This window comes from Phaethon lepturus, unplaced genomic scaffold, assembly GCF_000687285.1.
Source record: "Phaethon lepturus isolate BGI_N335 unplaced genomic scaffold, ASM68728v1 scaffold48917, whole genome shotgun sequence".
Classification (NCBI taxonomy): Eukaryota; Metazoa; Chordata; class Aves; order Phaethontiformes; family Phaethontidae; genus Phaethon; species Phaethon lepturus.
In genome coordinates, this window is record NW_010553517.1 from 23,811 (window position 1) to 40,206 (window position 16,396).

Here is a 16,396-nt window from a genome sequence, read left to right on the forward strand (position 1 = left end):
TGGGTTTGGGTTTTTTTACCTTGGTGGAGAGCTGGGATTTCAGCTTCTCGGTCTTGACAGATCTTCTGAGCTGATGAAAACAGTGCAGCTATACTGCAAAATAATGGCCACAGCCTCTCTGCCTCCCACCTTTATGCTCCATTATGGAAATGCAAGGACATGCTGTGCCCACATGGCCCCAGGCCTGTGCCTTGCCCAGGGACATCTCTCGCATGGACTCCTTCCCAGGCTGCAGCAGGTTACTCTGCAAAGTGTGTGTTATCAACACTGCATGCAGCATGAGATACAGTTTGTTTCTCCATTTTAAATGGGTGTTCCTGTATAATTAATTAACAACTCACAGCTGAAAGGCTTTGAGCGGGGGAGGGCTATGTTTCACCCCCCTGAGCACCACTGCATCACTGTCCCCTCCAGAGCTGAGAGCGAATGTTCCTATCTGTGGTCGCTCAGGCTGAGAACACAGCAAACCCACCAGGAGGGGGGGAAAAGTCACCCAAAGGAGCCTCCTGAGCTGTGTGCCACCCAGACCCTGCCCTGCGGTGATGGGGGGCTGCTCACCTGCCAGGCCTCCAGCTGCTGCGAGAGGTTCACCTTCTGCTGGATGGCATCCAGCAGCTGGCTGTTGAGGGACATCATGTCGATCTTGCACTTGGCCAGCTCCACCTCCACCGCGTTCTTCCTGGAGGGAGAGCAAGAAACTGGGACATGTGACTTTTTCTTTTTTTTTTTTAAAGGAAGTCTTAAACATATCCTTGAGGAGAAGTCAACAATTTGTTTCAGTGGCAAGTCCCCAATTCCTAAGCTGTTCATCTCTGTTGTATTCTGGACAATCTATTCATCTGGAGAGTTTTATAGAATTGTAGAGATCATTACTATAAATGCAGTAGATTTCTGGTAAGCACACTGTGAAGAATGGAAAAAGGTATTCAGATACACTGTTGTGTAAGCTAATACAGTGTGCCTGGATAACGTGCAGGATCTGCCATTAAAAATGAAGATCTAAAATGAGGTAGAATCTACATATAAATATTTTTTCCTTTTCTTCTATTTACTAATGTGTAGGAAAGGAAATGGTATGTGCTAAAAACTAAATGATCTGTTTCTGATTACTTGATCAATAAGTTGCAATATAAAACAAACCACACCCCCTAAAGAGTACAAGTCTTCTTTCAGTTTCTGAAGATGGGACTTGGAATGAAGGAAGGAAGAAATGAAGGAAAAAAGTTTATCACAGCACATGCTTTTTAAGAATGACAAACCGTTAAAATTGTTTGAATTAAATACTATGCTTTAAGGAAAGCTCCCAATTTCAATGGGGTTGTGCTGGCCCTTGGGAACACCACTGCTGTGTTTCTTTCCAGGCGTGTGTTGGCCACTGGGCATGTGATGCCATGGCCAAGGTTGCCCAAAGGGCTCTGAGTGCTCAGTGGCTGAGATGTTCCAGCTGCTACTGGCTAGTGGAAAGGAGTTGTCTAAAAAGGAGCAATTTCCTAAGCTTCCCAAGCCAGGAAATGCTGCTCACTGTGCTGGGAGCACACAGGCGAGCACAAACCTGAAGTTTTTCAATTAACTGCTGTGTGATGGGAAACCATAACATGACTTGCTGGGAACCATCTTTCCTTGCAAACATTTTCTGGGAGAAATAATTGCATCTTATTAACTGTAGCTAATTCATCGCCTCCTAATAGCTCCCTTGTGCTCCCCTGTAGAAGAGCAATTTGGGAATTTGTGTTTATATTCCAGGTAGTGGTTGCTTAACACCTCCTATTATAGGATCCTATTTTCCTGTTGCTTCCCATGTTGCCAAACTTCACCTTCAAGCTAAAAATTTTTCAGGCCAGATGTCTGCCTCAGGCAGTGATTTTCTTTCTGTTCAGAGTTAGGGCTTTTTTTGGGGAGGGCTTCAAGAAAAATGTCTTATCCCTTGAGGTGCGAGGTGGGAAGCATATCACAAGCCTCCCAGGCGGCTCGCTGCCCGGGAGCAGCCTGCTCAGTTGTGGAGGGACGCTTTCATTCCTAGCAAAAAGATGCTCTTGTCTGCTTTCACTTGCAGCTACTTTTTGCTCATTAATCACCCGCCACTCACCCGTGCACACTTGTCACATCCCCCTTTCTCTGGGCTCCTGCCGACGCAGGACAATCAGCCGTAAATATTAGTGCTTTGTCCCAGCAGGGTCATTAACTGCTGTGGAGAAGCTGTACCCTTCCACTCCTGGCTGTGGGTCCAAGCACCTTAAATAGCCTTTTGTTGTGAAGCTTCCCATTGCTGCTTGGATATTACCGGGGGATTTATCGTGGCAGCAACGCGTTGCCATAGCCACAGCAGAACCAGCAACCCACACGCACTGGAAATGTCAGAACCACCTCTTTGCACCCGGCAGTGCAGCTGGGATGCTCCTGATTTTTGCCAACAGATGGGGGTGTTACAGAGGACAGCGATGGGAATTTCACAGCCGGCTACCCAGGCAAGAGCAGCACAGATGATAGGGTCACTGAAAAAAAAGATGAAGGGATTGTCCATGCTGATTTATCTCCCCACATCCTCAGAGGTGCAATGCTCTCGTGCTCCTCCATTTGCTGAATATTAAGCATTTCCGTAAGGAGATGAACTGGTGGTGCCCTGGCCCATCTGCTTATTGAAGAGATTATCAGATGTATCCTTTCTACCTAGAGCACAGGTGGATGAATGTTTCTGCCCCTCTCCTCGGGGCAAAGAGTGCTTGTGGCAGTGTGGAAAGCCCAAGCACGGAGCTGGGGAAGGGTGGTGTGGGGTACAGGGTAGCAAAGCTGCTAGGTCTGCAAGGATGATGGGGAAAATAAGAGTCAAAACAGTGGGAGAATCCTGAAAGGAGTAATAGAGAATGACAGGACTGGAGATGCAAAAAAGACCTTGGAACAGGAAAGGAGAGTGAGTGACCAGAGAAATGGTTTAGGGAAGAAGCCCAAGCAGGGCTGTAATGGCAATGGGCAGGAAAGCAGGGTTGTGTGTCTGGAAAAGCAAAGGAAGAAAAATGTGACAAATAAGGCAGACCTAGTGTTTCCGTTCAGTTCTCTGAAGTCCTCTCCTCAGTGCTGTGGCTCAGACAAGCACTAGGGACGGCAAAAACATTGTTCACAGCATCCTCCTAAATGCCCCCAAACCTGTCATGAGGCAGCTCTGGAAATTGGCATCTCCTGCCCTGCTCCCAAGCTTCTGGCAGCATTTCTCAACGCCAGCAAAGCCGAGGCTCACTCCATCACTTTGTAACAGCTATGGAGCATGGAGGGTGGGAAAAACCCACCCTGGAGGCATCTCCTGCTAGGGTGTTCCATAACTGCTAACCCAGCCTGGCTTTGGCTGTTCATGCCACTTACTTGGCAATGGCCTCATCTCGGTCCCTGATGGCCTGCAGGAGCCGTTCATTTGTTTCCTTATCTTCAGCAGCACCTCGCAGCCGGTCCCGTTCCTCCTTCAGCGTCGTCATTTCTACGCTCAGCAGTGTGACCTGTGGGCAGAGGGAGGGCATGAAACCCAGGGTTGCTTGGACAAATTCACCATGATTGGGGGGAAAAAACTCCCCACATGGGCCAACCTGGAGGCTGAGCTCCCCTGCTTGTAGAAGAAGCTGTGTCTGCTGGGAGGGGGCTGTTAGTGCTAGTGCAACCCCTCATGAAATGTGCCAGTGCCAGTCTGAGCAAGATGGGCCACCAGGATGGCCTCAGTAACATGCAGTAGCAGCACTGAAAGCTGTGAGCTGTGCAGGGCAGGACCTGCCTGCCACTTTGCTGTCCCAATGGGTTTATACCCACTATGGCATCAGCACCGAAATATTGCCTCTCTCCGAGCGGTTTGTCTTGTGCATGCTGAGTCTGCCTGTTGTATTCTGAGCTTTCCAGGGTTAAATTACTACAAACACATTTAGCAGCAAATAAGATTGGGGGGGGGGGCTATGTCTCTTGAAGTAGTATGAAGCTGCAGACAAAGGATGTGAAAATTCCTTTTCACGCCATGGAAGGTGTTACTGGCACGTCTTACAATTTTAATTAGACTTTAAAATATGTGCAGAGTCTTAAATAGTCTGAGAAATGATCTATCGTTCTGGTCCTGTGCAGAGTGAGTTAATAGGGTGTGAAATCATGTAGGGATTGCATTAGCACAGCTTTGCAATGTTTCATACATGTTTAACTTCTTTGTAGGGCACACACATGCTCTGTTACGCTACTCCACCACCTGGAAACCTTTCTAGCATTTGACCCCCCTCCTTTCTCTAAATGCAGCTCAGTACTGCCTGAGTCCTCAAAGAAATCTTTAAATAGAGGGCAGACAGTCAAAAAGGGTTCATCACATCAACAGCGTGGGAGGATCTGCTGTTAGTGCAGCATGGCTGGGTTGCGGGGAGGAGGGTGCGAACACGCCCGGTCTGTGTGCAGAGGCTCCCCACTGCGTGCTGGGGCTGCCAGGGAAGTGGGGAGCTCTACTCGAGCTGTGCCCTGCCGCAGCACAGCATGGGATACACCTCAGCGCCATGATGTGATGGAGAGCAGAGGTGGGAGCTACGTGAAAGGTGTTGAGCACTTCTGCTGAAATCCCAGAGCACAGTGGATTGAGAGGCCCCAGAAAACGGTGTTTGGGGATAGGTTTGGGGTTTTAACTGTTTTTGTCTGTTTTTCAGGTAAGAATGGGATGCCACAGAGGGAGGAAATGGACCAGGCAGAAGGTGTGAAACCACTTTCCAGTATAGACAAAGGCAATTCCTGGCTCCACCAGCTCACCGTGCTCTCAGGCAGGAGCAATGAATGTGTGTGGTGCTGCAAGGTCCCAAAAAGCTGTTTAGGAGAAGTTCCCCTTTCATTGTATCAGTACCAGTGACAGCACAGAGCGATGCAGAGGCCACACAGCACGGCTGCTGCGGATGGACCAGAGTTTCTGTGCATTTTCTGTTCATTGATTTTCTTTAGTACTGAACTGAAGACAACATTGTCTCTTCTACGGGAGGTGAGAATAATTATTAACCTTGAACAAGTGCGAGGCTGGGTTATGGGCAAAAGCTGCAGGAGACATGTACTTGCTGTGTGAGGCTGGAGCGCTTCAAGAGCAGTCTGATGCATTTGTAGTTATGCCCCATCTTTCTCCATATAACACAGAGGTGTGAGAAGAAAGTAGAACTGCAGTCTTCCCTTTGCTTCCTAAATATTCAGACCTTTGGTAGTCGGAGACCCCTAAAAGCAGAGATGGAGGTGCAGTCTTGCGGTCCAGGGTGGGTCCTCTGGTCCTTCTTGGCTGGGGAATTTGTGGAGACTGGCCAGAGCAAAGAACAACCAAGTGCTGCTCCCTCCTGGTGTCCTGTCAAGGCCTCATGCATAAGGAGGTGCTGCATCCAGACAAGCAGGCTGGTGTACGGATGGTCGCTCAAAATCTGTGACTAAGCCTCTGATGGTCTCTATCAGCATAGCCAAGTTGCAGTGATCAAATCCTTGTCTCCTCCACCTCAGGTGTGTTTAAGGGTGAGGGGAACCTCTGGGTGATGCACAGGACTATGGCAGCATGGCCAGAGGAACACCTGGGCTCATGTCTTGCTGGGGGCAGAAGTTTGGACCCTCAAAGGTATCTCGTGGTGGCCTCATTGCTGAGAGGAACAGTCCTCGGGGAAGGATGGTGCCAGGGCTGCTCCCTTGCTGCAGTCTGTCTTGAATCAGTTGCTTTTTCAGCAAGACTATTTCCCATCCTTGTATACATGCAGCCGTCACTGCCAGGGGTATTTAATGATGCTCTCATTCTTTGTTCTTCATCCACATGGTGGGAGCTCCCATAGCCCTACAAAAGGCTGTCAATCCCCAGGTTGTGCTGACTTTCTGAACAAGGATGTGTTTTCTTTTCTCTTCTCCGAAGGAATACAGTGAAAGGGTGACACAGCACTGCTGGCAACACCAGCCAAGGGCGTTAATCCCAGTCCCTGCTCCAATGCTGTTGGTGCTGCACAAGCAGCTGTGCTAAAGGCTGCTTCTTCTGCAGCCTCCAGATTCCCTCCCACGTTTGGAGGCTTGTCCCATAGAGATAGGGATTGCAGAGCATCTCCTTGAGTGCCTGACTCCTTTTGCTGCTTTTGGCATAGGACCTCAGATACAGATGATGCTACATTCAGTGCAGATGCAGTGTGATTCTGTGCTTTGGGTGTGGTGTTGGTTTCTGGGTTGGATCATTCATTCTGCTGAGATTGTCTTAGCCTTAGCTGGTCCCTGTTGGCCCTGGGGTACTGCCTGGTGCCAGGCTGGCCATGATTAAGACTCTCTGGGTGTGCATTGATGAGGGTTTTGTGATGTTGCTGTGGAAGGGGGCGAACCTTGCACCATGCACAGCAGAGCAGCACTGTTTTGTTGATCCAGCAGTTGCATATAAGCCCTTTACAAGGGCTTAGTGCAAGCAAGATGGGTCAGACTGGATACCTATGGGTTTCCAGTACAAGCAGCCTTGTACTTTGGGGTCTTCTGCTGAGAAGAATTTAAGCGAGACAGATTGGTTGAAAAGCAGATTGGGGAAAGGTTTAAAGGAAGTTTGGCTGCTTGAGACGATGTCTGGGATGGGCCGCAGACAACTTGTCAAAAACTCTGATCCTAACTGCATGAAGCCTCTGCAGTGGGTTTAACAGAGTCTCCCTCATCGAACGATAACTGGTTTTGGTCCAAATCCTCCTGGCCATTATTTATCATGTTGATGTCTTCTACGGAAGGCATGTCTTGGTGGATGAACACTGGTGTTACAAGACCACATGTAAAGTGTGGGAATTGCTAACCTGGCTGTGCAGTCGCTGCAGCTCCTCCAAACTCTGCCTCAGTTTCCCCCGTTCTCCCTCCATTAATTCCCTCAGGGCTCGTGAATCCTCACTTGTTCGCCTGATCTGTTCCTCTAAGGTGTCGTCGTCACTTCGTCGAGAGCTCTGAGAGCGGGAGAGAAATCTCTTGCTCAGATTTCACTTTAAAAAAGGCAATTGCATTACTTTGATACTGGTTTGGGATGGGGGGTACTAAACAAGAAGAAAGTGTGAATGTGACTTTGTTAGAGTTTCAGTTTTGTTCCCATATACCTCCACAGTGGAAACATGCCCAGCCAAGGGTAATGCTTCTACACATGATAAAAAGAGCATGCAGACATATTCTCACCTTAGCATAAAACAAATTTACAGAGACCCACTGACCACCTGGTAATGTATGGCTATAGTCTCCATGTTTGTAGACCTTTTGCAGGACTCTGTTTTTTATTTAACAAATACAATTTCATCTCTATGCTCAGCCTTCTTACCAGCTGCTACAGGTACTGAAACGAGGAGGGTGAGTATTCCCATGTGGGTCTGCACTATCTTCCTCACCATGGCATCTCAAATAAGTCATACTGGCAATGCAACCAGCTTGTGGGTGATGGAAATAGGCCTGATTTGAGCCATTGCAAGAAGTGAGATGTTTTCTCATAATTCTGCACTCTGCTGGATGCTGAGTGGTCCTCCATGCCACCCCCTTCTCCCCAGCAGACCCTGGGCCATACCCCACAGACAGCGAAACCCTTCACCTGTCAATTAATTTGAGTCTGGCAGCTCTTGCCAAGACATTTGTACCCACTGTCAACTTGTAGGGGCAGAATGTTATGAAGTTTTTGTCATACTATTGTTAACAAGCAAGGTTGGGAAAGTCCTAGGAGAAATAACTGAACTGTGGTGTATAAGACAGTCTGCAATATTTCTCTGTTGAAACTCTAACTTACTGTAAATCTCCAAGAAAGCCTACTTTAATTTTCTGGAATGATTCCCAAACCAATGACAGTTGCACGAGCTTGAAATTTATGTTTGCAGTCTGACCGCTGCAAGTCAAAACCCCATGTGCTGGTTTGGCTCTTGGCTGAGTGTTTGAGACATGTGGAGCAGGCTGTGCACTGTGACAGCCCATCTCTGTGGGCCACAGAGGTTTTCTCGGAGACTGGGGACTTCTGAATCCAGCAGGAACCTGCAGCAAGCTGTCACCTGGGCAAGGGGACATGCACAAGCCAAGGTCTCCCTGTGCCACCAACTTACCGTGGAGTCAGCCCCATCCAGCCCATTTTGTATCAGTCTTTTCAGCTCACTGAGAGCTGCCCGTAGGCTGCCGGCTGGGACGTCTTTGGCTGATGAGGTTTCTGAAGACTCATCCATGGAGGAGTCTGTAGAGACTGCTGAGTCTGCGCTGTCATTTCCTCTGAGATGGGAGCAGAGATACCGCACTTGGCAATATGCTTCCCAGAGCTGCAACCTCAGCTGGAACAAGAGAGCCTGACATTAGCCTGGGACATCAAGGCCACGGAGATCCTCCTTCCATGGTGAAGTGAGGCATGTAATTGCCCAACCTCACAAATATTTGGCTAGCTTGCTATGTTGGTTTTGAAACGGAGGCAGAGATTTACTTTCATATGGTTAAAAGGGTGTTGATACCTGGGACCACAACCCCAATTGTCTGTCCCTTTTTCATCTCCAAATCCACATCAAATGCATTAAACTCCCTCTCCTTCTGGAGCTGGTCACAGAGGTCCATGGGCTTTCCCAGGGGGTGGAGGGCAAATACCTGTTCTCGTTCTTGTTCCAGTTCCTCTGCCTCCATGCTCTGCTCTATCTCAGACAGCAGGGACGTGCTGGTTGTGTTGAAATTTTGGAGACTTCTCTCCTCACTGAGCTCTTCTACCTTCCCCTGCAGCTGCCGGTAGGACAGCCGCACCTCTTGGAGCTCCAGCTGGCTTTGGTGCAGCTTGCAAAGAAAATCAAGGAGTTTGTCAAGGAAGCAGGAAAAAAAAATTATTAGTGAAGGTGATATGGACTGGATGAGTATCTTGGTTTGTGAAGGAGCTGAGGGAGGAATGGGTTTCACGAAAGAGGATTTCCAGCCAGGAGGAAAGTACTCTTGACTGGTATTGCTGTTTATTGGAGCTTAATAATCTCCAAATGTCATTAGACACTGTTTAGACTCCAGAATATCCTGAAAGTTAAAAATAGCAGGTTAATCAGCACTAAAATGAGGAACATTGTGAAGAAGTTGGGACTCAGGTAAAAAAATTTGCTGAAAACAACACAGCAGGAAGTGAATCCAAAAAGAAAAGTAATATAGACAGGTTTTTAAAAAAGCTATACACATATATAAATACAAACATCTATTTAAAAAAAGGGAAAAAAAGATTCAGGGCTGTTTTGGAGAGTCGTCAACCCACAGAAGAGAAATGTAAAAATCTTGCTCTCAACTAAGATGCCTGAAGCCACAGAGGTGCCAGCTTATTCTCTGGGGAGTGATGTTTGGTGACACACAACTGCAAACACCCTGGGGCTTGTTGGGAAACCATCTGAGCAGTGAGAGCTATGAGGCCAGTTACTGCCGTCTGCGACAGCAGGGTCTAAAGAAGCCCCTTCTGAAGCCAATGCTACTATTAAAAAATCAAGTAAACTGAACTGCAACCAAAGTTCTCTGCTTCTTTTTACATTTACCTCATTTCCTCAGCACCCTGTCCCGCTCCCTTGCTCAGATCTCCCTCCCAAGCTGCTCTTTGCTGTCAAGATCACGGCTCCTGTTATCTGTCCTGATGAGGAACACCCAGGACCTTGCTTGCTGCCATGTTTACATGAGCCATTTTATTCTTCCAGTTGTTTTGTCTCCCAGTTCCTGATTATCTTCCTGGTCAATTTTACGCCAAACCACATCTTTTACTCCATTTCCTCCCTCTTCCCTGTCCCATTGCTGCCTCCTCACCTGCAAGTCCTTGTCATGGCTTTGTTTCTCCAGGATGAGGACTCGGTCCTGCAGCTCCTCCACAGTTCCCTGGAGCAGGTCGTTCTCCTCCATCATGGCACTAAGGCGATGCTCCAGCTCCCGCTTTCTGTCCGTCAGCATTTTGATCTGCAGAGGAAAGAGAGGCGGTGTCAGACCCCACATTTTCCAGGGAGCAGAGGGGAGGGAAATCACATTCCCAAGAGAGAAATGAAACAGCAAAAAGCAAAAGTATGCACTGTATTCAAAAGTATGCACAAAGTATTCTGTACCTGTATGAGAGAAACTGTATCTCTGTGTGGTTTAAAGCTTAGGAAGGCTCTGAAAGGAAACTCCTACTTCCCCAGGCTGCAGCGGCAGCTCCAAAGGGGCTGGGTGTGCATTGGCAGGAGCCCAGGGAGCAGGCAGAAATGTCCAAACAGCCCACGCCTTGTACCTTAAAATTTGCAAGACTGGGCGAAATTAGTTACTTTTCCTGGCTGGACCCTGAGTAGGCATTTTCTGCTGTATGGGTGCTGAAGACCACAGGGTGAGCCTGCGGGATCCTGCTCCCCGCAGGGCTGTGCCACAGCACTGCCCATGTGCTTTTCTTCATTGCTGCACGTTCGCCAGGTTCTCACCAGGGGGTTTTCTGTCTTTTTACTTGTGGAGACTCCTTTCTATGCCATGCTTATTTTTAGACTCCCAGTGATCAGTCGTCTTTAAAATTGGTTCACTTCTTTTAATTGTCAAGGGCAGTGATTTCAGGTGGAGGGACAATGTGCCAAGGAAAACCTCTGTGACTCAGTTAGCTGGGAACAGTGCACAGGATGAATCAGCACTAGCCAAGGTCACTTCTTCTTTAACCAAGAAAAAAGAGCCTTTCCCCAGATTATTACACACGTGGCTTTGTCTCTCCAGGATAAGGACTCGGTCCTGCAGCTCACGTATGCCATTTACCAGTCCAGTATAACCCTAAATATTCCCTATGGCCTCCTTTCAATTCATGGACCACAGACAAATTCAGCAACTTCCCACTGCTTTCTTGGCCTCTTTGGGAACTTGTCTCTTTGCTGCTTTCCAGGTTGCTGGAAAGATTTGGCTGCACGAAGGAATATTAGCAAAATGTGTGGACTTGCTATTTCTGCAGGGTAAAGGCTGCTGTAGGTACTAGAAAGCTGCTCTTCAGGTGACTAATCGTTTCTGAGGTGTCACTTCCCACCACCACCATGATTTGCGTGGGCTGGAGAAAAGGGGTGCAAGAAAAATAAGAGGTGTAATCCAGAGATTGTATCGACTTCATATTTGGTATACAAACCAGTAACAGACACCCTGTGAATGACCGTATAACACAAAAAGCATCACTCTGCCATGGGCCCTGGGACATGGGAAGGGCACAGGGGGAAAGGGATTTGGAAAGCAAGAGACAGGAAGGAGGTGAGGAGGCAAGGTGAGGCATGCACAGTGACAGGCATGCACGGTAACAGCGATGCACGCGCGGGCAGGCCCTTTCCGAGCCTCCATACTTACTTCAAGGACCTGCTGCTCCACACCAAGGGGAGGGGAAGAAAAGGCGAGGGACCAGCAGGGAGCAGGTGGGAGCGGGAGAAAAGAAGAAATTGAGAGATTTTAGGAAAAGCTCTTCTGGACAGCTTATAAATAAATTAAAAAAAAAGTGATTGGGTAGTAGAGATGGACATCTTCTACCCATTTAGTTCCTGCCTATATGGTCCCCAGTGACCCACATCAGGGAAGGGAAGAGGAAGGAAGGAAGTATCATTCCAGAGCTAAAACAGGCAGGGGATCCCTGCTTTCCCATGTGCACGGCTGAGAGGCAGGAGAGGATTGCTGCTTTCTTTGCAAGCATGAGGAACAGAAAAAAACCCTTGCAGACCTTCCCACCATGCCCCAGAGTTTAGCCTGTAGTGGGCAGCAGCCCTGCAGTAGCACAGCCATGGTTTAGCTCCTGGAGGGTCCTTCTCATCTGTTCATTTTGCAGGCGTGCTTGTGGCTGGGGCAGCAAAGGAAGCTGGCCCGTGCCACCCCAGCCAGTCCTGCACTGCAGCAAATATTCTCACAAAGGAGGAGTCCTTTGCCCACAGCTACCATCCTTCTCTCTGTTTGCTCCAAGCAGCAGGTTTTGTTTACTCAGAGGGGTTTGTTATACAAGTTAAAACAACCGTGGTCCTCTTGTGAAGGAGTGAGGCCGAGCGCAGGTGACTCACCTCGGCCTGGAGGCTCTCAAGACGCACGATGTGTTGGCTGCTGGAGGAGTTCTTCTCCCGAAAGTCCTCCCGGAGGGTGTGGACCTGCAGGGAGAGCTGCCGCTCCACCTCCGATGCCTGCAAGGAGACACCAGCTGGTGTTACCCCAGGGGGTCATCCCATAGATGGAAAGCAGTTATCTCCTCCTGCCCATGGGAAGATCTGCCCTGATATGACTTCTGCACAAGCCCTAGTTTTGGCAGAAACTCTGAAGCCTGCACAGTTTGGGTGAGGGAAAAGCACATCCTGGACAGACGTTGAGGAGAGCAGCCATTTAGACCACGTTGATTTTTCCCTTGGGGCAGCCAAGGGGGACACGGCACATAACTTCCATTGCAAAATAGCATGATGGCTCCTGTGCCCTACAGGAAATTCAGTTTTCCTCAAAAACAGTAGCCTAGTTGGGGTTGAGGAGGAGATCAGGCCACTCACAAAGGTGAGGGGAGCCAATCTCCATAGCCCCCAAGAAACACTACTATTAGATTTATAGTTTGTAAACCTCTGAACATCTTTGGCACAGCTCTAAAATAACAAGTGCTCTTTGCCTCTGATTTCTGGCTTCCATCAGGGCCAGACGGAGAAGCATCCGCTCCACATTACTGTCAGTACAGGATCGCTGGGCTTGGCCCTCTTTACCATTTCGAAGGAGGGATGCCCCATTTTTCCAGGGTGGTTTGAGGACAGTGGAAAGGCCATTCCTACCTGCAGGATCCAGGCTTCAGACAGCCCATATAAATGACAGTTTAGACATGTTAACTACTCTCCAGACAGTTTTATGGCTGATTTTCACATGGTGAACGCACTTGTTTAGGCTTGTAAGAGAACATAAGGTGTTTATGACAAATCCTTAATGAGACAGCACAAATGGATGGTTTTCTATTTAATTAGCCTCCATCAGGTTCCATTACACTTAGGCACAGACCTCCCTCTCCGCAGATTAGCTGGAAGTGAATTGTTCCCCCTCAAGAGGCGGCATTGCCATCCTGCTCAGAGCACAGACAGAGTTGTATGTCCAACAGCAAATGCCATCAGCGACCACAATGCCTGAGGGAGGTGAGGTAGGAGGGAGGGATGGGGGCAAGAGGAGAAAACCCGCATTGGGGTCAGCAGCTGTGGGCAGGTTTGGGAGTGCATCCTTATGTCTGGCAAACGTGGGTCAGGATTTGACTCAGGCTGCTCTGGCTGTCAGGGAGCCCAAGGCAGCAGGTCCACCAAAGGGTGCAATGAGTTTGCTGTAGCAGCTTGTGACCTGAGGAATGAGCACAGCCTAAGGCTGCCCACAAAAGCAACACTACCCTCTTTTAAAAATGGTCCCTTATTTTGCACAGTCTGCAGCAAGATAATCCAAATCAAAAGCAAGAGGTAAAAGCCTGTTCCAGCTCCATCAAGTGGAGGAAACTGGTTGCCCCTAACACTGCTTTCTTGCAGGGGCAGCAGAAGACAGAAACGCAGCCAGCAAAATCAGCCAGGCTCTGACCATTAGCTTCTGGAATGAGAAATGGTTTCCAACAATAAGAAATAATCTTGTCTACTGATTGTTTTTTATTTCCCCTCTTATCCTGGATTAGCATAACTGGTCTTTTCCCCTTCTTTAAAGCCTCACATCAGAGGTCTTTGCGTATTGCCCTCACTGCACTTACTTAATAAATCTTTCTTGCACAAGCAGAGTACACAAAATATAGTGATAGCACAGCACTATAGGAAGAGGTTGGTTATTTTTCTTCCCTTAAGCAGCTATAGATTTCAAAGCATCCTGAGCAGCTATTAATTTGTGACATTAAAGAAGATGGACAGATTGTGCTTTTTTTAATGATTCACTTGCTTCTGTAAAGACTGCTGAAACATCTTCATGCTGAAATACTCCTCAGGAGCAATCAAGGATGAAAAAGTAGCAGATTAAAAGCACCGAAGGATTTTGCCTGCAAGATGCTGACCACATTCTCAAGGAGCACAAGTGGTACCGGATGAGATGACACACCAGTATTTGATGGTTAACTGTATAACATAATTTATATGCTAAGCAATTCTATGTACAGACAGTGTAAGTATACAATATAGCAGTAAGAAACAAAGGAGTGTTAATGGCATTGTAAAAATCCCTGGTAAGACAATATATAGCTGCTGTTGCTAGTTCTGGTCCCCATGCTCAGATTGGAGTAGGTGAAGGGATGGGCTGCAAGGGTGATCCAGATCGTGGAAAGCCTGTTATATGAAAGGAGACTAAGAAGGATGGCTTGTTTTATCTCATGCGATGAATGCTGAGAAAGGCCTCCCTATAAATACATCACGGATAAGCACACAGAAGGGAGAAGCACTATTTAAGCAGAAAAAATGGTGTGAATAAACTGGATAAGAGTATATTGAGGCTGGAAATAGGAACATTTCCACATTTCCAAGGAGCTGCAGTAGGAGTCTTCCTCCTGCACCATTACAGTAGGCGAAAAGGTGGCAAAAATTAATCTTGTGATGGAGCTGGATCACTTTATCATGCAGTTTCTTTCAGGGAGCTGCCTACGACAGAAGGGAAATGAATTGACCTCAAAGGTCCTTTCTGGTACTAGATTGCTTGCAGGACTGTAAGGTTTGTATTCATCAGGTTTAAATCATCATCTGGAATTTATCTATTTGCTGCTCAGCTTACACACTCACACATCTTATTCCCTCAGTTACAGCCCACATGGAGGGAAGAAAGGACTCACATTGTTAGCATTAAGGGGCCTAATGCAGACAGGATGTTAGCGTCACCCCAGCGTACACCATTCACATCCTATCTCATGCAGTAGAGAAAAATAAAAACAATACTTTCTTTAGCCTCATACCATGCAGAATACTCTCTCTGACCAGCCATTAACAGGGGTAAACAGAAGTGACTGTTTCATGTGCTTTCCTCCACAGGAGAATGAGGAAAAGTCTTCATCCAGTTCCTCTAAATAGGGAAATGGCTGATACCTTTAGTTTCACCTTTGCACAGATTTGTTTTTTCGTAGACATGAGACAGAGTATTCTGAGCTGAGCTCTGGTCATGGAAACCCCCTTTTCATGCTGCATTTGTTTCAGAGGCTATTAATACTGCTGCCAAACTACCCTTTCTAATTGATTATAAAGGCTAGATTTTAACATCGATTTGTATTATTTTATGGAAAGCCACCTCGACCGTGTCCAGTATTTGTCAGGCCTTATGGTGTATTTTCATATGGCATCTACTTGGGTTCTCCACACTGCTGTACATGTGTGCATGTGTATGTGTGTTTTAAACCATGAGCTCACTACTGATTACTTCTGACATCCTCTTATACTTCGTATCATCAGAAGAGGTAACCTTCTCTCTATATTTTCCCTTTATTGCTCAAATAAGCTATGGCTTTTGTTGAATTGAAGTGAGTTTCTTCTGCTTCAGCCAGTCTAGCTCGACTCTCATTATGCAAACTGCCGTGCTTTCTCCTCCCCATCAGTGTTTTCCTAAACATGAAAAGCTAAAACCTTTTGTGGTTATGTCAATCATTTAGCGATGCTTTGATTTGGCTAGAGAGAAGTAATGTTCTTTCTGGAAAGGCAGACATATATCGCCCAACATCATAGCTTTGCTCAGTAGTTAAGAAAGAATTAATTTCCTGGGTATAGGCAAATTAGCCAACACAGCCACCAGGCAGAGTTTGAAATATATCTGCAAAAACATAGACATCAATTCACAATTAGATATATTCAATCAACTGTGAGATTTGTTTTCTGGACTTCAGGCAAGGTTTAGATGAGATTTGGGCCATGCAAGAAGAAAGGAAGCGCAGGAGGACATTTTGGCCTCTGCTCTAATTAAGGGCTTTTTTTCATTGTAAACCTGTTAAGTTTCTCTGGTGATTAATTCTGAAGTGCTAAAATACACAAAACTGTGTAAATATTTGGCAGAAAAATACAGCTTATAAGTTACAATAACTCCGTGAGGTTTAACATCTGGAATATACGAGCAATAAATTAATTAAATAGATGTAAATAAATTGGACCACTGATGCTTCTGTGAAGAGGGGATCTTTGAAACGTTTGGGATGGACTGTGAGAAACAAATGGCTTGAAGCTTAGTCTCATTCAAAGAAAACCCTCTTTTGGGGGAAGATTTGCTAAATAAAACTAACTGCATACAAAATATCCAGTTATAAGTCATGTCAGAAAGAAGAGAAGAACGGAAAAAGTTTAATAGACGGTAACTGGGTGAAGAAACCAATGTTTCCATATGACTTACTTCTACAAACAAGATGATTCAAATTTAACAAAGGATATTGAAGATTTTCTTGCCTAAAATAACTAAGGAAGAGAAGTCCTAATTAGTGTTAAATTTGTAACACTCAGGAGAGTGTGTTACCCCTTTTATTAATTTGCTAATAGCTGAGTTCAAGGGACTCCCCATTCCT

General features: G+C 46.9%; 1 protein-coding gene across 1 annotated transcript in view; it reads right to left on the minus strand.

Annotated features, from left to right (window-relative positions):
- Positions 1 to 16,396, minus strand: part of CCDC64 (coiled-coil domain containing 64) — a gene marked incomplete at its 5' end in the record, with an annotated part of 43,065 nt that overhangs the window by 3,870 nt on the left and 22,799 nt on the right. The window contains 8 exons of the mRNA XM_010291559.1: positions 559 to 679; positions 3,355 to 3,485; positions 6,771 to 6,914; positions 8,040 to 8,258; positions 8,563 to 8,742; positions 9,733 to 9,879; positions 11,260 to 11,271; positions 11,955 to 12,071. Of these exons, the coding sequence (XP_010289861.1) occupies positions 559 to 679; positions 3,355 to 3,485; positions 6,771 to 6,914; positions 8,040 to 8,258; positions 8,563 to 8,742; positions 9,733 to 9,879; positions 11,260 to 11,271; positions 11,955 to 12,071 (1,071 nt within the window). The remainder of the gene's footprint in view (positions 1 to 558; positions 680 to 3,354; positions 3,486 to 6,770; positions 6,915 to 8,039; positions 8,259 to 8,562; positions 8,743 to 9,732; positions 9,880 to 11,259; positions 11,272 to 11,954; positions 12,072 to 16,396) is intronic.